This window comes from Carassius auratus, chromosome 49 (assembly GCF_003368295.1).
Source record: "Carassius auratus strain Wakin chromosome 49, ASM336829v1, whole genome shotgun sequence".
Lineage (NCBI taxonomy): Eukaryota > Metazoa > Chordata > Actinopteri > Cypriniformes > Cyprinidae > Carassius > Carassius auratus.
This window is the reverse complement of record NC_039291.1, coordinates 10,570,095-10,598,058: the sequence shown is the minus strand read 5'-3', so window position 1 is coordinate 10,598,058 and position 27,964 is coordinate 10,570,095. Positions and strand designations below refer to the sequence as shown.

Here is a 27,964-nt window from a genome sequence, read left to right as displayed (position 1 = left end):
ATCCTGGACCTGACGTAGCTCTGTTTGCCATGCGCGTCAACATGGACAAGTTTTATATTTAGACATCTGCTCCAGATGAATTAATAGTGACTGTACTTGCAGTAACCGCCGCGAGCTGCTCTAGATTTGCGCAGTTTTTCTCTCGCTTGTGAAATATACCCACGCCTGAACGGAAGGACACACGTTTGAGGAAATGATCGGATGGTGCGTTTTGCAGAAAGGGCAGAAGGAATGACTTCCTCAAATAGGATGGTAACGCGTGTCTTTGGAGACATAGCGCGCGCGGTGCGCCTCAAGTTTGTCTGACTTTCTGCACCGAATTCACAAATCGTTTCGTGTAATTGCATAACCGCTGGCGCAAACGAGATAAAACTGGACCACATTGTAATATGTAGTGATGCGCGCTGCTTTAATAAATCGCAAGACGCTGGACGTCACAGCCACGCGCCTCTCTGTGCCACAGGTGCACACTAAACTTTGGTTATTCATTATTGATTAACGGCGGAAAGAAAAGGAGGAACGCGCAGAGAGACAAAACAATTACTCGCACTATGGAGATGATGTCCAATCAACCTACAGCAGAGGCTGGTGGCGACCACACCGCTGTGGCTTCCATGTCTGCAGGCGTGGAGAGGGCTGATTTGACCAGCCCGAGTCCGGTGACCAAACAGAGGTCCCTGCGGGCTGTTTATGTGCTGAATGATGGACTGAAGGCAGTGGCCGCTAACAGCCCGGAATCCGGGGCGCTCCAGTGTCTTCAGCGCGCCTGCGACGCGGAAAGTGCCATATTAACCACAGTAACTTTCGGACGGTTAGATTTTGGGGAGACAACAGTGCTCGATACATTTTATGACGCAGGTAAGTTAACACAACTAGGCTTTGTGGTACGCAAGAATAATTCCTGGAGCCCCTTAATACTACTTTCTGGGTGTCTCCCTAAACTGGCACTCCAAGTACAGCTCTTCTAGTTTTTCAGAATGGACTGATTGAAGTTGAATCAGGTGTGGTGGATTAAGGAAACATCCTAAATGAGTAGTTTTGGGGGGCCTCCAGAGATCAGGGTTCCCACAATGCAGCCAGCTCTGCAGGATGTAGAAGAATAGAAACTATTGGCACATATCATTATAGATTTAGAGCTTGATTGTGTTATTGAATTAATAATACTCAACAACAGTCTACTTTATTGTTTCCAACGAGAAATATGCAAGAAATGTAAGTAATAGTGAAATAAATATGTAAATGAAGAGTAGTAATATGCAAAAAAAAAAAAAAAAACGTGGGTGTTATTAGAGTCATGATATCTCTGCCTCCAGCACATTCCTTGATTTCATTTCCATGAATTTACTGGACGGTCTAGCATGAAGTCTCTCTCATGCAGGTGTGGCTGCATGCATTACTCTAAGTGATCAAAAACCTCTTACATCTGAGCTTTGGGAGGGTGAAAAGGGCAACTTTTTTCAAGTTTGACCTGTGCATTTTTGTGCATTGCAGAATATAGCTCACGTGCAACATCTCTTCTGGGAAAGAACTCCAGAGGACCATAAAAAAAGGACATTGTCAGAGCTGAAACTTTGTATCCCTGTTTTTCAAAACAGAAGTGAACAAAACAATTTTAAATATCCTCCCTATATAGCATTCTACAGATCCATTTCTTGTAAATGTATTACCCCTCATCACCCTTTTCCTTATAAGACTGAGTCATGCATCACCTCCTGGTTACATCAAGTCTGGTCTTGTATTACACTGTTGCATGGCTTTCAAACACATTTTCAGATGTTTGCATAGTTTCCATAGAATAAGCACAGATTGTGTTTGACTGGAAATGAACAAATATAGCCATATGCAGTAGAACAAATATGCCCTTGGGACTACTTTAAACAGACAAAAGGTTATTTAAAGATTGTATAATGTGTGATTTAATGGAAAGTCATAATAAACAAAAAAAACACTGATAGAATTTAAAATAAATGATTGCTTCTTAAAGAACATGCATTAAGCTACACCTCTCCCTGTACTGTTCTGCAGTAGTGGGATTGTGTACTCAATGGATTTCTCGCATGCTTACTGTCTCTGATTGATTTCAGACATTGCAGTTGTAGACATGAGCGATGTGTTCAGACAGCCCTCTCTGTTTTATCACCTCGGTGTGCGTGAGAGCTTTGACATGGCCAACAATGTCATCCTCTACCATGACACGGACCTTGACACGGCACAGTCACTTAAGGTGAGAGTTACAGTCTAATACACACATAAACACAGATATGTTTACTAAGCAATCTAAAATAGGACATATCATAGATTGATTTTAAAGGGGGTTTGTGTCACTTTCAGATGTTCAGTGGTTTCAAGAAGGCCGTTTGTAGGTTGACTTCTCCAAAAAAGCAAATAAATCTGGGGTTTTTGGTTATTTTTTAAATCAAATATAGCTTATGAATGGCATATTGTTCTCATAACGTTTTCTAAATGCCGCCACACAAACACTAGGAAGGATTGGTGGGGGGTTATACCTTCAGGCCTATAGTTACATTCACATTTGGTATGTTTGTTATTTGTACAAAGAGGCGGCCCACTACCAGATCCTGACCTGCTATTCTCAGTTTAGCTAGGGGTTTATCTTTTCTGGGCGCTGGACATTGAAGCTGCCAGAACAACACAGTCTGTATTTGAGCTAAGGCATGCAGTCAGTCCCAGGACAGCTGCACATGAACATGTTTCCCCAGAGACATTGGAGAGCATATATGCTAGCATACTGAGCTGATAACAATCATGCATGGGGGGAAGTGTCATATCGTGTGGTATGTTTGTGTATTTGTTAATGTTCTGTGACGCTGCTGTGCCCAACTGTTTCAGTCAGGGTTCATTCACTGCATCACATGGCCATCATTCATGGAATAAAAATATGAATAAATGACATGATGACAAAACTTCCCAGGTGCTGTGGTCATGTGAAATAAAGTAATATACATGCATTTTTTAGAGAGTTGTGTAATTTTGTTCCTTTCTTTTTTCTCTCGCATAGGACATGGTGGCACAGAAAAACACAGTAAGTATCAAAAAACTCTTTGCAAGACTAGTAATCTGATGAGGGTGGTGGACAGGCTGGCATTCATTGTTGGTGTGCCAAGAGCTTTGTGTATGGGACTATTTTTGGAGCTCTTGTGACATATGTGTTCCTACTCTTCTGTGTCAGTCTATATCCAGAACTTTACACAGTGAGCAGATCATTTCCTGAACTCTACTTTATGGACATGCACTAATCTGTGGAAGGTTCTGGTGGCTCATTGTGTCCAAGTCGGAACTATTGCTGATTCAGATGAACTCATAAGGGCTCTCAAGGTGTCATGGCACTTTGAGTCAGTGGGTGTTAGTGGTTTTAATAAAGGAGAGGGTCACTGAGTGCATGTCTTTGAATAAACCTCTTAAATTGAATGGCTGCTGAGAAGAAGCTAACCTTGACAGCATTCAGTATGTGTGCACATTGTATAACATTTATGAATATGATTAATTGAAATGGCCCAGAATCAAGCAAAGGATGGATCTGTGTTGACTTTTTATCATTAGTTATGTGAACAGAATTGAAATTGGAACATTTTCGTAGAGTAACCCTATTATGCCTTTCATGCTATGCGTAATGAAGCTTCATTGGGAAGATTTAACTCAAAAGAATGATTCGTTTAGGAATCGCTACTTCTCTCATGAACACCAAGGAAAACTAAGGCCAATGTCAAGGATTTCAGAGAAATATTATTAATTATTGCTTAAATGTACAGTATGTTTGTTCCACACACCAGTGTATTTAAGTAGTTTTACATACTATTATAGTAATTATTCATTATTTCAGTTTGATATTTTATTTAATTTCACTTGAATTTGTATTACTTATGTTATATGACATTTTTTATTATATTTATTTAAGTAATTTTACTTACAGTTTTTCGGCAATGCAATTTATCTAATTTCAATTTATCCTTTTTCTATTTTTTTCATCTTATATTTATTTTCTATCTGCTTTATTTAAAAAAAATTATAGTTTATTTCATTACTTTACATTTCTATGTACCTTCAAGGTTTTTGCATCTCCTTGGCTTACTCATTCATCTATAATTTCTTGTTTCCATTAATACTCTATAGTCTGTATATTCTATCATTCTCTTTTTCTATTTTCCTTTCAGTACCCTTCACTGTTTGCTCTCCTTTTCTTTCTCTCTCTCTTTTTTGTCTGTTACCTGGAGTAGGCTGCAAGGCCAGTTAAAATAGGATTTCCATGGGTCCAGTTGCCTTCCGAGTACAGGGGCTCCGGCCTAAGAAACAAAGTAGGTGCTATGAGCGTTCTAGTGCATGCTGGGAAAATCCCATAAGCATGTGTTAGAATGAGAGTGACGAATGATGTCTGTTACTATCTGACTCATTTTGTCTGGCTGACATTAAGTGCTCTGAATCAAAGTCAGTGAGTTATTTATTGCTGAGACACTTGGTTACTTTTTAATGATTAATCATTATTCTTAAGTGGATCCAAAAGCTTTAGATCCCTAACAAACCACAGATTTGTATAATATCACGTACACCTGATTTTAATGATCTCATTCTTTTTTTTGTTTTGGAGGATTCTGTATTATGTAAAATAACAATAAAGAAATAAAATACTGTATATACTTCATGCATATATTTTTTTACAGTTTTTTTTTCCTGACCCCTTAGCAGCCTCTTGCGGCCCCCTTTTGAAAGAGATCATGCTTTAGCTATGAGTCTCAGGATTTGCTCAGTATTCATTCTTACGCCAAAGTCTTAAAATGTATGATGACTTGAAAGAGGCTTGGCTTTAGGTGACCCTTTACATTTGAGGTGTTGATGTGGCAGAGTGCTAAGATGTGCTTTGGCCCCCTCCTCTCTTTTGCTCTGGAATTCTAGGACAGTACATGATCACAAAGGTGTTAACAAGATTTCCTTGACGCTTCGAATTTCTTGGCTGCCAGCTGCTGTGTACATGATCACTAATGCACAGGCAGTCTGTACTTTTACAGTGTTGCAGACAGCCATGAATTATACGTTATGATTAAGAATAGGTCTGTATTGCATTTTTAATGCACAAATTTAGAATTTGTGTATCTTTTTTAGGCCTCCAGCGGGAACTACTATTTCATCCCCTACTTGATGATGCCCAACAACGAGTACTTGTGCTGTGAGAACGTGGCCCAGCGTAGAGCATCGGAGTACATGCAGCCCAACTGGGACAACCTTCTCGGACCTCTGTGCGTCCCATTGGTTGACCGCTTCGTCAGTTTGCTCAAAGACATTCATGTCACGTCTTGGTAAGTTTTGGCAGGATGCCCATTCTCAGACAATCATTTACACGGTTACGTAATGGTGTCACATTTAGCTAAGCATAAATCAATATTACATGAAAAATTAATGTAAATAACTTGATATTATAAATTAAAATTGATTTGCAGTGGAATTCTGTGTCTTGTGTTCATCATGGATCTAAATAAGGTGTCAAGTGATCCTCAAGAAACACATCTTCTTGTCCGTGGTGTGAAGAAATGCAACTCAACCCAAATTGGATGTAGCGCTCATATTATATCTTCAAGACAGACATGCACATGTGCATGAAAGATTTATTAGGAACTCTATAAGTGTCAGGGTGTCCTTTCACCTGGAGCTCAGATATCAGAAGTCTAGAACATCACTGTAGATCGTAGTGCCAAGAGTTTCACATCCTGTGTAGGCAGATTTGGACTATTATGAAGTCTCACCCACTTTGATGGTCAGTGAATTTCGGTGGTCTGTGAGCGTCCCATCTGTAGGTGAGAGCACCTATGAATTTATCTGTGAAAACTAAATCCAATCTTCTTTTTCTCTCACAGTGCTTCATACAAAGACACCCTACTGAACGACATCCGAAAAGCTCGAGATAAATACCAGGGTGAGGAGCTGGCCAAGGAGCTTTCCCGCATTAAACTCCGCATTGACAACACTGAGGTTTTGACTCAGGACATTGTTATGAACCTGCTTTTCTCCTACAGGGATATACAGGTATATAGTATAAACAAAGCACATCTAGACATTAAAAAACATTACTGGTGGTTTTAATAGTCTTTGGTGTGTCTTTTCAGGACTATGATGCTATGGTTAAATTGGTACAGACCATTGAGATGTTGCCCACCTGTGACTTGGCCGATCAGCCCATGATTCAGTTCCACTATGCTTTTGCGCTCAATAGGTGACCACAAATCTGCATTGTGTGGTATATTCTCCTATTCATATGATTGGTAAACATGCATTTATCTTTTAACAGCCCTTTGACCTCAGGAACAAATGCATTTATGTTTGCGTGTGCAATAACAGGCGAAATAGCCCTGGAGATCGAGAAAAGGCATTGCGTGTGATGTTGCAGGTTCTTCAGTCATGTGATCACCCTGCACCTGACATGTTCTGCTTGTGTGGCCGCATCTACAAGGACATCTTCCTCGACTCTGACTGCAAGGACACCAAGAACAGGGACAACGCCATCCAGTGGTGAGTGAGTTAAATGAGCTTTAACAGTGATTTTTTTTTCTTTTAATCCCTTGTATTGGGCTTGTATACCAGAAACAAGAAGCTGCATTAAAAGTGATTGAAAACACCCAAAACACCCTAGCAACCACATTAAAGCTACTTTACTTGCAGCTACTTTAAATGCACACAAAAAAACAACCGGCAGCAACATTTAAATGTTAAAAACATTTAGAAATAAATAAATAAAAAATCACTCAAAATGTCCTTGCAGCCACATTAAATGTGCTGAAACACCCAAAACAACCAAGCAGTTGCAATAAATACACCAAAGTCACCTAGAAAAGGGACTCTCAATTTTTTCCATTCCAGGACACACCTAAACAAGTATAATTCATTTTAAGACCCACCAACATTTTCTCAGTTTGTGTAAATCCACATGGAGTTCAGAGTTCAATTTTTTCACATTAATTTCACACGTCTAGTAGAAACATAAGGTTTTGTTTCACAACCACTTTTTTCTTAATTTACCCAACAACAAAAAAATGGAAGTGAAGTGTGACAACATTGTAACATCTGAGGGGCATGTTGTAGTGACCATATGACAGCTTAAAATGTTACCTGATCTAATGAAAAAGGAAAACATAGAGATGAACACAATCCTCCCATCCCTGCACACACAGCTCTTACAGAACAGGAGACAAGCCAAAATGCTTTACATTTCTTGAAATATAAATTTCTGAACAATGAACATTATTCATTATGAGCCATTATTCACTTGTTTCTCATTAAAATTAATGAAAGCGTTTAATGTAAATTACACTGATAAAGTCATAGAATAGTAAAGATCTAATAATAGCATGTTAACGCTATATGTTTACGCACATTGTAAAGCAGTGTTGCAATTTCCCATCTGCAAAACTGGAATTTAAAACTGGTCAGTATCTTACACTAGTTAAATTGGAGATTAAAATAATAGCAGATTTTTCTCATTTTACATAAACACTAAAAATTTACATGAAATATACTTTTGCTGTGTTTAAATAAATGTTCATGGATGTTTTCAAAAGATTTTTATATGGTGTATATATATATATATATATATATATATATATATATATATATATATATATATATATATATATATATATATATATATATATATATATATATATATATATATATATATATATGCTAGCATGTAGTGGTCGACCGATATTGTTTTTTTTTTTTTTTTTTTTTTTGACAGCCGATGCCGATATCTTTTTGAAAGCAGTTGAGCCAATATAAAGCCTATATATATTTATTTAATAAATGTCAAATCATTTGACAATGGATTAAAAAAAATATGTGTAAAATAAATAAAAAAAAGTATTTTTTCACAAATAAATATTTAATAAAAATATAATTAAAAAGGAAGTAAATACTGTATCCAAAGAATAGGGCACTCAGTATTCTGGGAAGTTTGTGTGCATTGGGAATCAAATTTCAAAAGCCAAGGTAACACTCATTAAACATACAGCACACAGTGAAAATGACATGAATATGGCAGTGGGCAAATGCATAAAGCCACTCTCAGCGCCGTCAAAATAAAAGTCACAGCTCTTACACATCGGCCAAGAAGAAAAAAAGTATTGGTCAATGCCGATATTTGAAAAATGACAAATATCGGCCGATATATCGGCAATGGCAATTTATCAGTTGACCACTACAAGCATGTGTGAAAAATTTTAAATCATGTGTGTTACAAATAACCGTGCTAGTTTGTGCCCCGCTCACCCCATACATGTGAAATGCTTTTTACAGACAGTTTCCTTGTGTTGGTAGGTAAACAAATGCATTCGAAGGAATGAAAACAACAACCTCTGTATATCTCTCTTAAAGACAACAGAACTGAGTTGAACAAATGACCGAGATGAATAAACAGACCTGAAAAAGCCTTTCGTAACGTTTGAATTTTCCAGTGTAATGCAATCTCATGCAGAATACAGTGCAGTGATTGGAGTGAGTGAGTTTCTTCTTTTTAACAATGCAGACCGAGCTACTTAATAATAATAATAAGACCCTCACTGTTATTACAACTTGTTTGCGTGTGCTTCAAAACACAGCGCATGTTTATTAGTTAAATTCCGGTCACAAGTAATATTGCAATTTCTATGTAATGTTGCTTGTGTGTGTGTGCTGCAGTCAAGTGACTTTATGCGTCCCACCTTTTTCCCGCTCTGCCACCCACAGTTTGAAAACCCCTGACCTAGAACACTCTAGCAGCTGCACTAAATGTATTAAAATCACCCAGAACACCCTAGCAGCCATATTACATGTATTAAGAACACATTAAGAACTACTTAAATGTGTTATAACACCCAGAACACTAGTTTCACATTAAAAAAAGTGATTTTGTATTCATGCACGTGTGTTGTAGGTATAGAAAGGGCTTTGAGTTGCAGCCCACTCTCTATTCTGGCATTAATCTGGCAGTGCTGCTTATAGTGGCCGGACAGCAGTTTGAGACTTCCATGGAACTCAGGAAGATCGGTGAGGAGGAACACACTTCCTGTTTCCTGTTGCTCTTAGACCATTCACTCGATTAAGGACACAGGTTGCCCCTTCTCACCCTCCCATTCTCTCTCAGGTGTGAGGTTGAACAGTCTGCTCGGACGTAAAGGCAGTCTGGAGAAGATGAATAACTACTGGGACGTGGGGCAGTTCTTTACTGTCAGCATGCTGGCCAGTGACATCCCCAAAGCTGTGCAGGCTGCAGAGAAACTCTTCAAACTTAAACCACCCATATGGTACATACAGAATACATATGCCGCAGACGTATTGTGTTGAAATAGTGTTGGAGCTGTGGCCTGATTTGAATCTGGCCACATCCTCCCTCTTCTTCTCAGAATTTCTTGTATAGCTCGACATTTATTGTTAAAATGGAGGAAGTGTTCTTAATGCAACTCGCATTCATTTCCTCTTTCAGGTACCTGCGCTCAGTCGTCCAAAACCTTCAGTTGATTCAGCACTTTAAGAAGCAGAGCACTGAGCATTCTCCTCAAAGAGAGAGACTCAACTTCTGGATGGACATTATTGTGGAGGCCACACAAGGAACCACCAACGGCCTGCGTTTTCCGGTAGTACACCGCCTCACATGTGTGTCTCGTCCGGGACCACACCTGTGTTGACTGAACAGCATTTCATGGACTCATCACTTCTTCCATTAAACAGGTGTTGATTCTGGAGCCGACTAAAGTGTACCAGCCCTCATATGTGTCCATTAACAGTGAAGCTGAAGAGAAGAATGTTTCTATATGGCATGTGTCGCCTGCTGAGACGGTCAGTGGTGTAGACGACATCATGTTTGCTGTAAAATGTTATTTTGTGTATATTATATAATCTTCCTAACTGACGTGGTTACAGAAGGGAATACATGAGTGGAACTTCACAGCTTCATCCATCAAAGGGATTAGGTGAGTGAAATGATTTTCTGAATGTTGTTTCAAGACAAACAAACAAACAATGTTTAAGTAGGAACTAGTTCTACTAGTCTTATCTGGCAAAATCATCAACTTGTGCATCAACAATTTATTTTTTTTTATTTTTTTTTAATCATATTGGTCGACATTGTATAATTGTGCTCATATTCCTCTTTTTGCATTTAGATGAATGCTTACTTCAGTACTGTTACTGTTCATTAAAACTAAAACTTTGAACAATCATTTTCATTAATTAAAATAAATATTATTTAATAAATTATAAATAAAAATATAAATAAAATAAATATTATATATATATATATATATATATATATATATATATTAAATAAGTTGAAATACTAAAATGACTAAAACTAACACTGAAATAAAGCTAAATAGAACTATAAAAAATGAACAAAAAAGACAAACATTCTAAATTTTAAAAACTGATAATACAGTATAGGAATAAAAACGAATTAAAAATTACATATAAATAATATAATAGTATTTACATAATACTAAAATAACACTGGCCCACTTATAGATAATCTTCCAAACCACTAATAACACTAATAATATTTGTTTTGTACACTTATAAGAGTAATATTTTTAAGAAAATCTAAAAAAAAACATATTTCTAGTGACTTTTATTCCTTTGTAATTTAGTAAACAATTTTAATATTGACTTTTAATCAGCCATAACATGACAATGGCAGAAATCTATTATTAGTGCATCCCTAGTCTTCACAAAGTGTCTTAAAACTAGTGCGAATTTCTCACACATTGTTTCAGCAGCAATCCTTCCATTTAAATGTGATTTATTCATGAAATAAATCTCGTATCCTTCCACTCTCTAGCATCTCAAAATTCGATGAGCGCTGCTGCTTTTTGTATGTCCATGACAACTCGGATGACTTCCAGATCTACTTCTCCACAGAGGACCAGTGTGGCAGGTTAGTGTTCCTGAAGTCAATCGATTAGGTTTTAAAGTCTGCTTCTTATGCATGGACGGTTGTCACTTATGTGAAGGTTCTGCTCCATGGTGAAGGAGCTGATCACAGACGGATCAGGAAATGCGGTCGAGCTGGAGGGGGAGGGAGAAGGAGACACCCTAGAGGTGAGAGATTCAAAAAACAAGTTTTTTTTTTTGGATTTGTGAGGTTTGGTTATTTAAATCCTGAATCGTTCTGCAGTATGAGTACGACTACAATGAGAATGGAGACAGGGTGGTTTTAGGTAGAGGAACTTACGGAGTAGTCTACGCTGGAAGAGACCTGAGTAACCAGGTGCGCATTGCCATCAAAGAGATCCCAGAGAGAGACAGCAGGTGAGATTCTTCTGATAACCCATCTGACCAGCAGACCAGCATGGATGTTCACAGCATACTGTTATTGTCGTCTTGCATCATTGACAAACTATTTTCCTGTTTGACACTGTATTGTATAAACAGAATTGTATAAAGCGCTATATAAAAAAAGAGGAAACTAATACACACACACACGCACACACACATTAAATTAAATATTATGCATTTAGCAGACGCTTTTATCTAAAGCTACTTACAGTGCATTCAGGCTATAAATTTTTACATATCATGTGTTCCCAGGGAATCAAACCCCCAACCTTGCGCTTGCTTGCTTGCTAGCGCAGTGCTCTACCAGTTGAGCTACAGGAACATATGTATATTTAGACTCAAAAACTAGATCAAATGACAAAAGCACATAGCAAAATGGCTAAAGCTTGAACTGTGAAAATATAAAAATAAAAGCTCATTTGAAATATGAATAAATACTATAAAAGTATTTAAAAATACTAAAATAACACTGATACCTACATTCAGGTATTCCCAACCACTGCATGAGGAAATAGCCCTCCACAAGTATCTGAAACACAGGAACATTGTTCAGTACCTGGGCTCGGTGTCAGAGGACGGATATATCAAGATCTTCATGGAACAGGTCCCGGGAGGTACATGTCTAATTTTTAATAATAGAATATAAAGAATGTCTTTTCTACTTTACATTTGATTTTGTTCTTCATAGTCATCATGTTTTCTTTTTACAGGAAGTTTGTCCGCATTGTTGCGTTCAAAGTGGGGTCCTCTGAAAGAAGCCACCATAATCTTCTACACTCGGCAGATCTTGGAAGGACTTCGTTATTTGCATGAGAACCAGATTGTCCATCGGGACATCAAGGTAGCTATGATGAATCTTTTGGATATATATTTGGGTGCCCTCAAAAATGTGAATGTTCATTGACCGTTCATCTTTCCACAGGGAGATAATGTCTTAGTCAACACCTACAGTGGCGTGTTGAAAATCTCAGACTTCGGCACGTCCAAGAGGCTGGCTGGAGTCAATCCCTGCACAGAGACGTTCACTGGTACTTGTTTCACTTTTGTTAGTTGCAGAATGCACCCTCCGTGTGACCCTCTCACCGTTCCAGTTGACCTGTGCTGTGTGTCATGCATCATACATCCTGGTGGTCTTGCCAGGTCAGGGTTTTAGGCTTAGTTAAAGTTCGGTCTATCATTAGCCACACTAAACAGGATCTAAGGGAGTTTCATTCCTCCTCTTTTAGTATGTATATAGGCATCTCCTCCATCCAAACGCTGGCAGGATACAATTATAAAGTGTGTATTAATGCTCTATATAAGGGGTTTACAACAAGTTTCATAGATAAAGGTTCAGAGAAAAAAATTTTAAATAATGAATACATTGATTAATCTTTAAAAAAATATAGTGAATTATTTGATTTACTAATTTAAAAATAAATAATTTGAAATAGTTTATTCCTGTGATGGCAAAGCTGAATTTTTAAGAAACATTCTTATTACACAGCTATTTTTAAATCTTTTTTAAAGGAGTCTATTATCAGTCACCATGGCTGCATTTATTTAAAAAATACAAAAATAAATATCAAAAATATAAAAGTTATTTCTGTTATGGCAAAGCTGAATTTTCAAGAAACATTCCTATTATTAGAAATGTTGGAAAACATTTGTGCTACTTAATGTTGAAAAAAAAACTGTGGAATATTTATTTTCAGGATTCTTTTATGAATAGAGAGTTCAAAAGAACTGCTTTTATTTAAAATATTTTTTTCTTCACTTTTTTACTGTCACTTTTAAATAATTTAATGCATTTATTTTGTTTTTAGAATATTAAAAACCCTTGCAAAATGACTAAATTGGTCATACACTGGAGTGGACTGGTTCACCTCTTCAAAGCTTAGATAACTTTTATTTCCTGACACAGCGTTCCTTCCAGTGTGGTAAGCGATTATGAGTCCTGGTCACTGGTAACACGAGAATGTCTCCTGTGAGGGAGTAATTAGATTAGCATAGTGCCTGAGACAGGAGTGTGTTTGTGTTTCATTAGTGACTGGTGAAGCATCAGAGCAGGTGCTCTCATCTGTCCTCCCCCTCACCTTCCACTGTCATCTTCATCACTTCTGAGCTTCTCTCCTTGATTCATTTTATTTTGCCTAACATCCTGGCACAGCACATTCTTATCTAATGAAGATCTGCTATTCCCCTGTGAATCTCTCTCCAGGCACGTTACAGTATATGGCCCCTGAGATCATCGATAAAGGCCCTCGAGGTTACGGGGCTCCTGCTGATATCTGGTCCCTGGGCTGCACCATCATAGAGATGGCCACAGGCAAACCTCCTTTCCATGAGCTGGGAGAACCACAGGCTGCCATGTTTAAGGTATAAAATATATAAAAAAAAAAAAAACATTATATATATATATATATATATATATATATATATATACTGGTGCAAATACAGAAGATAACCGACCAAAAAATGAAGAAAATCTGTAAGTTTATAGAATAATTTTTTTAAATCCTATCTTCTGAATAAAATAATGGATAATCGCAGTATTTTTTAATATACAGGTGTAATTTTTTTCTATATTATTTGTTGTAAAATATTGTGTATTTTTGTATTTTTCAATATGCTATTTATCAAAGTCATCTCCTCCATTCATTTCTGTTCTCTTTGTACCAGGTGGGCATGTTTAAGATCCATCCAGAGATCCCAGAGTCTCTTTCGTCGGAGGCCAAATCCTTCATTCTTGCCTGCTTTGAGCCTGACCCAAATAAACGAGCAATGGCTGGGGACCTGCTCAAGGATCCATTCCTGCGTCAAAACATCAAAGGCAAAAAGAACAAGATCGCTTTCAAACCCTCAGGTAACGTCTCTTACCACGTCTAACATGCTTTCTGCAGCTGGGATAATGAGACCTGGGTTGACCTTTCCGGTCACATCCATGGTGTTTAAGGCATTTTTGGCCTTGTGAGAGTGCACAGAAAATGTTTCGCAGGCAAACACGAGCTTCCAACCCATCCCCCCCATTATAAACCAGCATGCCTGCATCTCGCTGCTGTCTGGGATACTCGCAACAGGTCCAAACTGCCCTCAACTGGACGGTTACAGTCCAGATTGAACTAACACAAGAGATGAGTAGAAACAACAGCACCTGGAAAAATCAACGATAAGGCCTCACACTACCTTCACAAATGATTTCCATCCAGCCACACATGTCAGCTATCCCACTGTCCATGAGAAGCATTCTCAGGGTGTGGTGTTTCACACAAACACACTCTGCTTTCTCAGAAAACGTTCACGATTTCTCTTTGACACTGCCAGAGGAGTGACAAGCTCTGATCCTGTTTCTAGTGAGCTGCTTACTGCTATCCACACTGTCATTTAACCTCGTAAGGGACTGATATGAAAAACTTTATACACAGTGAGCAACCTAAATAGCTTTTTACATAGAATAGTACATTAGTTTGATGTTAGCATGTTGCTAAGCTAATGGCTTGACATTCTATAGTAAGCAAAGAAATATACAACCCACACAGATATATGGTGATCTATTTGGTTAAACTTTTTAATGACACTGACCTATTTTTATTTATTTATTTATTTATTTTTAATTATATATATTTTTTTTGTTATGTTTCTGAAGGAAGTCTCTGATACTCCCCAAGGCTAAGAATGCCATAAAAACAGTTATATTATGAATTTAAAATAACCGTTTTTATTATTACCGTATTTTCCAGGCTAAGTCGCACTTATTTTCATAGTTTGGCTGGTCCTGTGACTTATAGTCAGGTGCGACTTATTTATCAAAATGTATTTGCCATGAACCGAGAGAAATGAACCAAGAGAAAACATTACCGTTTACAGCCGCGAGAGGATGGTAATGTTTTCTCTTGGTTCTTGGTTCTAAATAAATGCGACTTATAGTCCATTGCGACTTATATATGTTTTTTCCCTCATCATGATGTATTTTTGGACTGATGGGACTTATACTTAGGTGCGACTTGTAGTTCAAAAAATACGGTATTTGAATATTTTTTTACTGTAATGTAATCCTTTAATGGCGAAGCTGAATTGTCAGCATCATTTCTCCAGTTTTCAGTGTCACATGATCCTTCTGGAATTTGGAACGGCATTTGTATCTGGAACGCACATGCGATGCCTTTATAGGCCTGGTGTATTCCAAGTTTTGTTCATTAGACATTAGGCTAAATATTAATATATCAATATCTCCTTCTTCCTTAATGTCATCCAATCGGCTGCTTTGGCTTGGATTCTCTATGTAACAGTGTGGCAAGGTTTGTATTCCCCATCTATGTATCCTTGTGTGTTCTTGAGGACCATATGCTCATAATCATTGGTGTTTTGCTGGTTACTGGTGATGGTGTTGAGTGTATGCTCTTGTGTGCTCTGATTGGTTCTTTGTGTCATATCTTTTTTCTTCATTCTCTTGATTTTTGTTTTGCTTTCTCTTCTCTGTGGTTTACTATTGATTTGGTTCCAGTGTTTTAACTTGTTGAGGAAGCTTTTTGGAAGAGTTAAAAAATCACTTTAACATTGTGGGTAACACTTTACAACAAAGTTCCATTAGTTCATGTTAGTTGAACAATACGTATGTTTCAGTATTTATTCGTCTTTGTTCGCATTAGTTAATAAAACTGTTCATTGGCAGTTATTGTTAGCTCAGGTCCATTATATGGACAACTACAACTTTTGATTTTAATAATGTATTCGTTAATAGTTGAAATTAACATTAACTTATTTTAATTAATTAATTTAAATAATTAAATTAATTAATTCTTTAAAAGTATTTTTCGTTTTTAGTTCATATTCACTGTTGTAATTGACAAATAATAACAAGTCGAATCTTATTGTAAAATGTTACCATATTGTGCTATTATATATTGTGATAACCGTGTACTGTGGGGAGTACAGTGGAATGCTAGCAGGGTAAATTAAATTGGGGCTGTCAATTAAAAGGTTTAATTGGTGTAATTAATCCACTTAATCAGAATAATGAGATATCAATATTAGCTGATTTAAAAACCCTAATGAAAATATATTTAAGACATTTATTTAAGGTATTTATTGTTTCTCATGTAACAGGCATTACAAAATGTGACTTTAGAAAGTAATATATTGGTTTTATTTCTATATCATTGACCGTAAGTCTATTATTGGCCAATAGGGGGCATGATTTACTTTTTTTATAATTAATAACAGTGAATGAACATTTTGAATTGGCAGCCCTTTTATAATGTTTAATTAAAAAAAAAAATTTTGTGTAAAATTAATTCAAAATATAACACTTGACTCTGAGCTCATATAAAAATAAAAATAAATTCATAAAATTATATATATATTTCGTGTTCATTCATATTTTTTAAAAGATTTGAACTTAAACAGGAGGCAAAATAAAAGCCAAAAATGCTTTGAAACTCTGGTATGTCTGAATGGTTGTCTTTAAGTGCATATGTGTGTGTAAAAACATGACCATTCATGTCTGTGTTTTCCTCCCTTTAGATTACATCCGCAGTGTTTCCTTACCAGTACAGCTGCAGACAGAAGCCGCGGGGAGCAGCAGCAGTGAACCGGGCTCCGTGTCTCCCGACTGCGACTCCAAACAAGACGTGTTCTTTGAGAAGAAAAAACGCTCTGGCTCAGAGAACCTCATCAAACCACCCAACTCAAACTTCCTCAGGTGAGCTCAGAAGATGAGCACCAAGGTGAATACAGAGCTATCATCAAGACTAGCCAGGGTCCGCTAACCGGTCCAGAGGAGTTTAGGTCACACGCTGGTCAGCCATAACTGAGAGTGTGTATATGTATGTGTTTATGTGAGTGTTGGATTAGCGTCTGGAATGTTAATGATGTGACCGTGTTTACGGAGCTTGAGAATCCACAGCCGCTTCAGCTCTCAGACCAACAGTAAATCAACTTCCTGGACATGAATCGCTGAGGCCTGTCCTGACAGCTAGTCGACTCCTTGGAAACACTGTTTAATTAGCGCGGTGGAATGAGGAGACAGGTGTGCTGGGCCCTGGTTTCTGGGCAGGTGTATGTACATGTGTGTAATGAGATAATGCCTTTTACAGCAGGTACTCTCTGGTTGCTCATAAAATAATCCCATGAACACTTTACAGACCACTTCTTGACCTCGGTTTCGACGCACACACACTGAATCACAGAGCTGTCAAACATTAAGCTCGTTTCCTCTTTCCTCAAATGAAATCATGTTTTTTAATTACCACTTCAGATTTATATATAGTTTGGCTGCTAAAGTTAACACTGAAATTTGAGTGAATTAAATTCAACATGGTTAAATACACACTTAGTTGATTCGTTTAAACTGACCTTTAAAGGCTCAACAAGTATGAGAGATCACCTATGAGCGAAACACACCTTAATAAAACCACCTTTCTGCTTTAATTTAATTAAATGGTTTATTTTTAATATATATATATATATATATATATATATATATATATATATATACATACATATATATATATATATATATATATATATACATACATATATATACATAAATATATACATACATATATATACATATATATACATACATATATATATATACATATATATATATATATATATATATATATATATATATACATACATATATATATATATATATATATATATATATATATATATATATATATATATATATATATATATATATATATATATATATATTAGTGGTGGGCCGTTAACGTGCTGCGTTAACCCGAGACTCTTATCGGGCGATAAAAAAATATCGCCGTTAATCTATTCTCAAAGTTGGGTTGGGAGCTGGGTCTGTACTAAGCAAGCTATGATGACTTTCACTTTGATATTTTATATAACTGACTCGCTGAGGACAGCCTAAAAAGATGCTCAGGACAGTTGACGGGCCACTGCTGCGCATCGTCACGAAAGCTTATCTTTCTCACGTGTTGTTAAGCCGTACCGCTTGTCGATTAAACATTAAAGCATCCAAAAACTAGACGCGGAAAAGCTGAACAGAGTAGCTGGTTACTCGCGCGCTGTGCTCGGTGTGGAGAGAGAGAGAGAGAGAGAGAGAGAGATATCCGCATATCACGGACAGCGACACTGAACCGAGCTCTCTTCTGTGAAGTTCACCTAGAAGTTCCTCCTGCTCCCGAACGAACAAATGCAAATCAAAGCTTGAACAAACAAAAAGATGTGAAAGAGCCCAATTCAACACCACGGTGTTCTGGTGTTCAGGGCTCGCGCAGAGAAAGGCGTCTCAAGATCGAATTTGCTTATTTTTGCTCTTGTGCCGACAAATACATACAAAATATGTCAAAATATCCACCTTGGAAATTATGCTCGAAAAAACTGTCAGTTATTTCTTAAGTGAAAGTTAACAGTTAAGGAAAAAATGGGATGTGTATTATATTGGATGCGTTCATCATCTCTTAAAGGGACCACGCCTAATTTAGCGACTGGAAGCTGTAATGTTTATCCAAGAAAATGAAAATCACTCACTGCTCTTGACTGAATTTCTTTGTAGTTTTAACAGTCAAACCAAAAATTATTCAGAAACCAGATATAATTTTTGATATATATAGCAAAACTGTAATAATGTGAGAAATGTTGAAGGTGTCTGAATAAATGTAGGTTTGATTGTATATTTCATTTTTACATTGAAGACTATCAAGTGCTATTATTTGGTTTCTGTACCTTGACACCTACAAACTTGAAAAAAAAAACTTAAACATTGGTGTGAATCAGGCATAATGTTGTTTGCACCTTGTGCAATGTGGAATTAGTTTACAGCTTTTTCAAGCACTTTGTGATACATTTTGGAAACAGGAGATGAGCCCCTTTTCTAATGCACCACCAACTTGATAAAACCCTTCTCAAAGACTTACTGTTTGTCAATTTTATTTGGGTAACACATATTCTGAATGCCTTCGGCAGAATTCGAATGAGCCATTTTAATCTAAATTAATCTAGATTAATTTCAAGATCACAGTGAGATTAATCTAGATTAAAAAAATGAATCTATGCCCACCTCTAATATATATATATATATATATATATATATAATAAAAATAAACCATTTAATTAAATTAAAGCAGAACCATTTAAACCATTTATTTAGAAATATGGTTTTATATTTAGAAGTTATATTTTAACAGTTATTTTAAATTGTAATAATATTTTACACTGTTACTCTTTTTACTGTATTATAGATTTTTAAAAAAAATACAGCCTTGGTGACCATAAGAAACATGTCATCTTTCAGAAATATTGAAAAAGTCTATCGACTCCACAATTTTGAACAATATTGTATTGTACATAATGTAACATTTGCATGAAGCTTTTTAGATTCATATTTTCTTAGTGAATCTGTGTGAAATATGTGTGATGCAGTGTTCCAGATGAGAGTCCTACAGCAGAAGACCGCAGCTCTCCAGCTTCCTCTGAGAACAGCGACTCTGGCCTCTTCCTGCTGAAGAAAGACAGCGAAAGACGTGCCATACTCTACAAGGTCCTCAATGAGGACCAGGATAAGGTGACATCCAACCTCATGGAGAACCACATTCAGGTATGTATCCCTGAGTAATTGATTGTGTGTGTTAGTGGTGTGTGTGAATCATACATTGAGGATCGTATCTTGTCTTTAAGGGTCATGAGGAGCTGAAGCTGTCAGTGGACCACATTAAACAGATCATCTGCATCTTACGGGACTTTATACGTTGCCCGGAGCGACGTGTCATGGCAACAACTATCTCAAAACTCAAACTGGACCTGGACTTCGACAGCACATCAATCAACCAGATCCAGCTGGTTCTGTTTGGCTTCCAGGACTCTGTGAGTTGACTGCAGTATAAATAGTATTGTTCTCGATTGCTACTATGGTTTCCTACCCAGACATGATCTACTATTGATAAAATCCTATTTATGCGTCATTATTCATTTTAAAATCTTAAATACAGATGTTGGACATACAGTATCATTAGTACTGTAAGTTCAGAGATCAGGAAGATATTATTTTTCATAAATAAATTAATACTTTTATTCAGCAAGCATGCATTAAATTGATTAAAATTGACAGTAAAGACATTTCTAATGTTATAGAAAAATCTATTTCAAATAAATGCTGAAAAATAAATCATGGTTTTCATTGAAATATTAAATAGCACATTCATTGATAATAATAAGAAAAAAAATTATTGAGCAGCATATCAGTATATTAGAATGATTTCTGAAGGATCATGTGACACTGAAGACTGGAGTAATGATGCTGAAAATTCATCTTAAAATTTCATTTTAAAATATATTCCAATAGAAAGTTGTTGGTTTTAATTCCAATATTATTTTACATTCTTACTATATTTTGATCAAATAAATGTAGTCTTGGTGAACATAAACTTCTTTCAAAAACATTTTAAAATCTAAATTAATTTTATGAATTTTTAAACAATGCACAGTAAGAATAACTTTTCTATGATTTATTCTAAGCTCTGCTAGTGTATTGTATTTTTTTTATCTTATTGCGCCTTTTTCGTTGTCACTGAGCTGATTCATTCAGTTTTTTATTTTGCACCTATATTATATTTATTTCTCTGCATCCTGCCGTATTTTGCCTTTATTTATTATTTTATACTGAATCTTTCATTTATTTTATTGTCAGATATTGGAGAAATCTAATGCGAGAAGATGCATGATTTTTCTCATTGAACACTATGCAAACTAATTTTGCTTCAAAACATTTAGATGAGTCTGTTCTCCTCTGATAAGGAGTTTGTATTTTGTTAGTTTCTCTTTCTTGTGCAGCCTCAGTGTATCAATGCCTCCCTCCTGTGTTTGGTTTGAGTGATGAGATTAAGATTTCTCCTTCATCACTGTTTGTTTCAGGTAAATAAAGTGTTGAGGAACCACCACATTAAACCACATTGGATGTTTGCCATGGACAACATCATCAGACGGGCTGTACAGGCAGCTGTTACCATTTTAATTCCAGGTGTGTGTGTCTGTGTGTGTGTGTGTGTGTGTGTGTGAAAGAGATAGGGAAGATTCATTAAGATTCATTAAGCATCTGTCTCTCTTCTAGAGCTGCAGACACATTTCGGGCCTGCATCTGAAAGTGAGGGTGCAGATAAGGACGCAGATGAAGTTGATGAAGTGGATGATGGGGACTTTGGAACAGTGGCACGTACGACCCAGGAAGATCAAGTACTCACGTCTGGAGTCAGCACCCTCAGTTCAGTCATATCCCATGAGGCTCAGCGGCCACAGCAACCGCTGGGAGCCCAGCTTGGACGCCTCAAACAGGAAACCAACAGGTATACACTGTGATTCCTTAAAAAAACACTTACCATCATTCTGTTTAAGGAAGTTAAATATAAACAGTACACAAAATACGCTTTTGCCACCCCCTCCAATGGTGGGTGAATGGAAAAAAATACTAAATACTAAATATTTGTTCCCGGTAACGGATCATTTGACATTATTTACTACAAATATTCATGAGGGTTCAACATTTTGGGTTGGTAAGATTTTTTTGAACATGTTTTTGAAAGAAAACACCATAATTTTCCCTCTTATACTCTCTTTGTATTTATATAAATATTATTAGGATTTATTATAACCATTTTAATCGATTTTAAAATACATTTATTCCTGTGATAGCAAGACTGAATTTTCAGCATAATTAGTTCAGTTTTCATTGTCACGTGATCCTTCTGAAACCTTTCTATTTAAAAACTCGAAATATCTTTGTGGAATCCATGCTAAATAATTTTCAAGAATATTTGATAAATGAAAAGTACAAAAGAACAGCTTTTACTTTAAACAGAAATGTCTTTCTCACTTTTGATGACACTAGACACTTTTCTGAGTAATACAGTTAATTAATGCTTCATTTCTCAAAATAAACTTACTGAATGGTAGTGTGTATTTTATGTATTCCAGTATTTGTGAAAAACAGCACAGGTTATTGTTGCTCTTTGCACATTATATACAATATAAGACAGCTTCCAGGTTTAATTTTGGCTCCTGAGCTTAATGGTTTTTTGATGTGTTATTTTTAGATGTAATCTGTCTTTTCTTGGTGGATTTAGTCAGTGAAAGTTGGCTAGAATGTGTTAGTAATGCTTTCGGAGAGCGTCTCAATGTTATTTCGCCTTCTTCAGGCTGCTTGAAGAACTGGTGCAGAAGGAGAGAGAATATCAGCAGGTACTGAGACAAACTCTCCAACAGCGGGTACACGACATTGAGCTTATCAGGACCAGACAACAGCCTTCTGCAGGTTAGTTGTGTAACTAAATCACACACATTTATTGATTTAGGCTAACATAAAATCCTTTCACTCTGTCTTTGTTTACTTTGTAGTCTTATGTACGTTTGTATGCTAGCTAAGGTAATAGAGAAAGTGTCAACTCCCCTCTATCAGATTTCCAGTGTCCTGTTCTGACCTTTAGAGTTGTTTACAACCAGTTTATAGGAAAAAGCAAATACAAGATCTGTTGAAAACTGAAAACTAGTGAAGCGCCTTAATGTCTGCTAGCTCCCTTCCATCTTTTAAAATGACAGAACCCAATAAATGGCTAATTTCAAAGTGTGAATGTGAGTGTTGCTGTCTAGATAGAACTAGGTCTTCAAAAGACTATTATTTTTACATTTGATTAATGATTATTAGCCTGATTAATCGACTAATCATCAATTATTTTAACAATTAAACAGTACTCTTTGATTATTTCGCTTTTGCAATTAGTTCAAAATATTGAGTTATACATATTCGAACAAATAAATTAAGATAATCACTTTTGAAAATCATATTATGTAATTACAGTTATTATACAATTAAATTATAAAAACAATATATATTTGGCACACAAAATAAAGTGACAAAGAAACTTCATCTCCTTTTATAAGCCATATGGATAGGAAACAAAATAAAGATAAGAAAGGATAAGTGGTTTTATTTTTGAATAAACTAATTTATTCGCAACATAATTTTCATTCAGGGTTATGAATGATAATCAAAACAGTCCTGAGGTAGATCAAGCTTTGATCTCTGCAAACCAAACTATTAATTTAATGAACTGAATAGATTTTATAATTAGCTAGCTAAACACCGGAGAGCTGCTTTTTAACAGAAAATCAAGTTGTAATTATAACTGAAAGTGGTTTTTCTGGTAAGGCTATCTATTGCATAATGTTCTATATAAATAAGCGTGGGATGACTGGACTTTACTGAAGTACCGAACTGCAGACCTTGTGCAAACATCCACATTGTTGTAATCAGATGCTTTCTTAGCTGCTGCTTTCTCGCCTCTGTCAGGGTTTTTTTTTTTTGTGTGTTTATTTTGTTATTGAGAGGAAAGCTTGCACCATATATTAACATATTCATCTAAACGCCGCTCAACAGCTTCAGGTTCGGCCACCTTTGCTCTGAAGTGCTGTCTTCTCCTCTAGAATTGCATCGAGGAAGGCGCTACAGCACCTCACTGGTCAACTCACATTGTTGCAGGCTGTTACCTTAGGTCATATGAGATCAAACGACTGCTCAACAACAAAAATATGTCAACAGTTTTTATTGTCAATAATGTCGACTAATCATTACAGCCCTAGATAGACCTTAGCATCTGTGCTTTAATATTCCTAAATCCTTCCTTTGCCTTTAACAGAGATTTCCTCAAGTTCAACCCCCTCTATATTTCACATTACTCCACATCCTGATCCTGACAAGAAGCTCACCGATTGGTTGAAGGAGCAGGGTGCCGACTCTGAGACCATAGACAAGGTGAAACATATCACACTGAACACGGTCTATATTGTACCTTTCCCACGATTAAAAAATGACTCACTATTTAAAGTTTCCATAAATAAAGGAACTGATGATTCATGCCAAGTTCTTGTGGTTTCTGTCTGTGTCTGAACAGTTTGTTGAAGAAGATTTTACGCTCAACGACGTTCTATGCGACGTTACAAAAGAAGACCTGTGCTGCCTGAGGCTTAGGTGAGGGCTTAATTTGTCAGCGTTCAAGTGAGTGATTAATTGTGTACAGTTTATGCTTCCTTTGCATAATGTGGCCCTAATTTTTTTGTCAGGTCAGCCACTTATAATGGAATAAATACAGTATAATAATATTATATAAATTTAATTATACATGATATTTATAATAGTATTTGTAATATACAATATTCCTACTAATTATAGACACTACAGTTCAAAAGTTTGGTGTCAGATTGTTTTTGAAAGTTTTGAACTGTTTTCTGTTGTAATTTTTTTAAACCGTTTTTTTTTTTTTTTATTAGTTTAATTTTAAGCAGTCATTACTCCAGTCTTAAGTGTCACAGGATGCTTCAGAAATCAAAAACATTTATTTTTATTATCAGTGTTGAAAACTGTTGTGCTTAAATGTTGTGACTTTATATACATTTATATTGACTTTATAAAAATATTATATTCATCATTTCTATATGTGAACTACAACTACAAAAAAAAAAAATAATAATAATAATAATAATTAGCCAAGCCAAAATGGTACTTTTAACCACAACCATTTTTTAAACCACAAATCACTAGTCTGGAAATTAGCAAGAACTTTGCTAATACTGTAGATAAAGTAATTTAGTGCTGGACAGCTTTCCTTAAAATATTTAATGTTCTTAAGATGAGTCAGTGATGTTCCACTCAGTATTGATGGCTTCAAACAGTTAATAAGTAGCTGAAAAATGTTTTCCCATTTAATTGGAGTTCAATGAGAGACCAAAATATTCTTTATGAGGAACAAATCAAGCCACTTCTTGGTTGTCTTTGCAGTGTAGGCAGGAGCATTTTTTTATGAAAGATAACATCTGATCATTTATCTTTAGACTATACTTTTCAATTGTGGGAAGCACATTCTTCAGAATTCTTTCATACTACAAAGCATTACTTGATTTTCCACAGCAACAGCTGTGTTCCAGCAGCTGAAAAGGCTCCCCACATCATACACATCTGTGGTAGAGATGCATTCATTATTGGATCTCTCACCAGATCTTCAGACACTGCTCTGGTGCATCACACAGCTCCACCGAACCACTCTGAATCACACTTCACATACTCTACCAATAACTTTGTTCCATCTTTGATGGTTTTCCAAGACAACAATGGCATTTTAAGGAATGCATTCGCCTTATTCTTGCTAATTTCCTTGCATGTAATTTGTGGTTAAGTCTATTAGAAGATTTTTAGTTTGCCCCATTTTTTTGCTCAGAAGTGCACAGCTGTAGTTATTCTGCAGGCTAAATTGTCTCTAAGAAAAAGTCTGCAATTAATAAAACATATTGCATTTATTTCCCACTATAGGGGAGGAGCGCTGTGTCGTATCTGGAAAGCCATTCAGAGACACCGTAATAAAGGGCTTAGAAATTTTCAGAAGGATGAAAGCAGCGAGAGTTTGCTGTTGACCGACACCTGAGCCAGCATAATAATACATCCACACGCTATAATGAGAGCCCCTTACTGGCTCAAACCTTGTAATTATGTCATGCTCTGCTCCAGTTGGACATGTTTACTTCAGTCTTTCAGCTATGAGCTATGAATGTTTTATTTTTGTGCTTTTTTAGTATATATTTTCAGCCTCTCCAGCCTTTCCAAACATCTAATTTCCATTTGATTCCAATGGGAATATCCATGAGGATGTTAACGACTCTATCAAGGAAAGACTGCACTTTCTACTTTTTACACTGCCGGGCCAAGAGGGGTCATATGATCCTCTCCAAGTGCCTTAGGAATGGGCCTAGGATGGAGCGAGCAAACAGTGTTACCTACTTAACGTAGGACTTCAGATAATGCCATTTTGAATGAGAGAAAATCTATGTTTATATTTGTTTTAGCTTAACAAGTCTGGAAAATGTATCATTCGTTATAAAACAATGTTTTGTTTTTTTGAGGAACTGTCTAGACTAAATGAAAACACACCTCTTGGACCAGGGCTAAGTAGCCTCTTTTAGATGTATTTTGATAAGTTTGGATATAATTACCCCAGTATGTAGATACATAATATGGCACTCAGTAGTTGCTTGTGCGTCAAATGTTGCTCATCTGTCTTTTTAAATTTTTTACTTTTTTTTTTTTTTTATGTGCAAGACCAGGCTTGCTAAAAGCAAACCAAGTATTTTTCTTAAACCGCCATCCACGTTTCACAAACATACTCTATATCCTCTTTCTCAAGAATGAAGTGGTCTATTGTGTCAGTAGCCGCTCAGATTCAGGTTCATTCAGCCATTCTATTTTCTGAATGGATCAAAGCATCAAAAGTGCTTAAATAGGATTTACAGATTCTTATGTATGATTTGGTTGTTCATTTTTTAGTTTTAACAAAAGCTGCCGTGTTTGAGTGTTGACTTGTACACACTGACCTATCATGGGAATGGTAGCACTTTGAGCACCAGTGTTCCATCTAAGCTATTTAAATAAATTCTCTGCTGTGTGCACTGAAAGTGATGTGATGAAAGATACTTATCGCCTTTCTTTTGACTTAAATGATTTATAAACTGGATTTTCTGGCTGTGTCGGAGACAAAATGTTCTTCAATTGTTGTGAAATTATTTTCAGGATTCTTTAATGAATAGAAAGTTTAAAGGAACAACATTTATTTGAAACAGAAATCTTTAGTAAAATGTTTACTGTCACTTTTGATCAATTTAATGCACCCTTGCTGAATAAAAGTTTTAATTTCTTTAAAAAAAAAAAAATTTACTGACCCAAAACTTCTGAACATTTTTTTTTTCATTTATTTATTTGAATGTAATTTATTGTGATATATATTTATAATCAAGTGTATTTACACTTTATACAGACTTCATTAAGAATATATATATTCTTCATTTATATATATATATATATATATATATATATATATATATATATATATATATATATATATATATATATATATATATATATATATATGTGGGAAAAAAATGGGCCAAGCTGAATTGATTTTAAGACTTATGATTTGTAAACTGGATTTTCTGGCTATGTTTCTCTGAACTGCAAAACAGGTGAATAAAGTTCAGACATGCAAAAGCTTGCTCTCCTGAGCTATTGCAAACGCTCACACAAATTGTTGTTCCATAAAGTCACATGGCAGGTATTAGATAAAGCTAGTCATTTGACTGCCTTCAAATATTTGACATAGTTTAAGCTGTGGAAAATGTTGCAATCGCTGGAAACATTGTCAAAAGGAAAAGACGTTCATTTAAAAACAATAAATGTTAACTTATTCAAAAAGACTAAGAATTAAATGGAAATGTAATATTTTAATAAGGACCTTAACATTGTTACTGTAACATTTCCTGTTCTGTATCATGTAAAGTGTTTTCGGTAAATTTCCAGATGTGTCCCTGTGTTGTTGTTGTTTTGTAATTGAGCTTATCATTTTAGATTCAACGTTATTTTATGCTTTCTGACGATGATGTGATGGGATATGATTCCGCCTAATGGTCACACCTGCACATTTTGCATGTTTTGCAAATAGAACTGCTTTCTGGAAACACGTCATGTTTTGGAAAGTTTTTCAGTGAAAATCATGGGTGTCAAACTCAGTTCCTGGAGGGCCAGAGCCCGGCAGAGATTTGTTCCAACACACATACCATGCATTTTAAATATTTGTTAAATCTGGTGTGCTTAATTAGGGTTGAA

At 35.9% G+C, this 27,964-nt stretch overlaps 1 protein-coding gene across 4 annotated transcripts; it reads left to right on the top strand.

Annotated features, from left to right (window-relative positions):
* The first annotated feature begins 20 nt into the window (after positions 1 to 20).
* Positions 21 to 26,761, top strand: map3k15 (mitogen-activated protein kinase kinase kinase 15). Of its 4 annotated transcripts, none has more exons than XM_026237903.1 (30): positions 21 to 858; positions 2,085 to 2,224; positions 3,020 to 3,043; positions 4,236 to 4,313; positions 5,116 to 5,309; positions 5,865 to 6,033; positions 6,114 to 6,220; positions 6,346 to 6,516; positions 8,915 to 9,027; positions 9,125 to 9,284; positions 9,464 to 9,614; positions 9,709 to 9,816; positions 9,901 to 9,950; positions 10,814 to 10,909; positions 10,986 to 11,073; positions 11,150 to 11,283; positions 11,797 to 11,924; positions 12,021 to 12,151; positions 12,233 to 12,338; positions 13,511 to 13,668; positions 13,972 to 14,155; positions 16,813 to 16,990; positions 19,696 to 19,870; positions 19,951 to 20,136; positions 21,184 to 21,289; positions 21,380 to 21,611; positions 22,461 to 22,576; positions 23,958 to 24,073; positions 24,213 to 24,289; positions 25,625 to 26,761. In XM_026237903.1, exons 1-30 carry the CDS (start codon positions 552 to 554, stop codon positions 25,734 to 25,736), a joined length of 4,095 nt encoding a protein of 1,364 aa, XP_026093688.1. In that variant the 5' UTR covers positions 21 to 551; the 3' UTR covers positions 25,737 to 26,761. The 4 variants fall into 4 exon arrangements, with proteins under 4 accessions (XP_026093688.1, XP_026093689.1, XP_026093691.1 ...); XM_026237905.1 differs by having other exon boundaries at positions 552 to 858; positions 24,213 to 24,316; positions 25,625 to 25,759; XM_026237904.1 differs by lacking the exon at positions 4,236 to 4,313 and having other exon boundaries at positions 22 to 858.
* Positions 26,762 to 27,964: the final 1,203 nt, after the last annotated feature.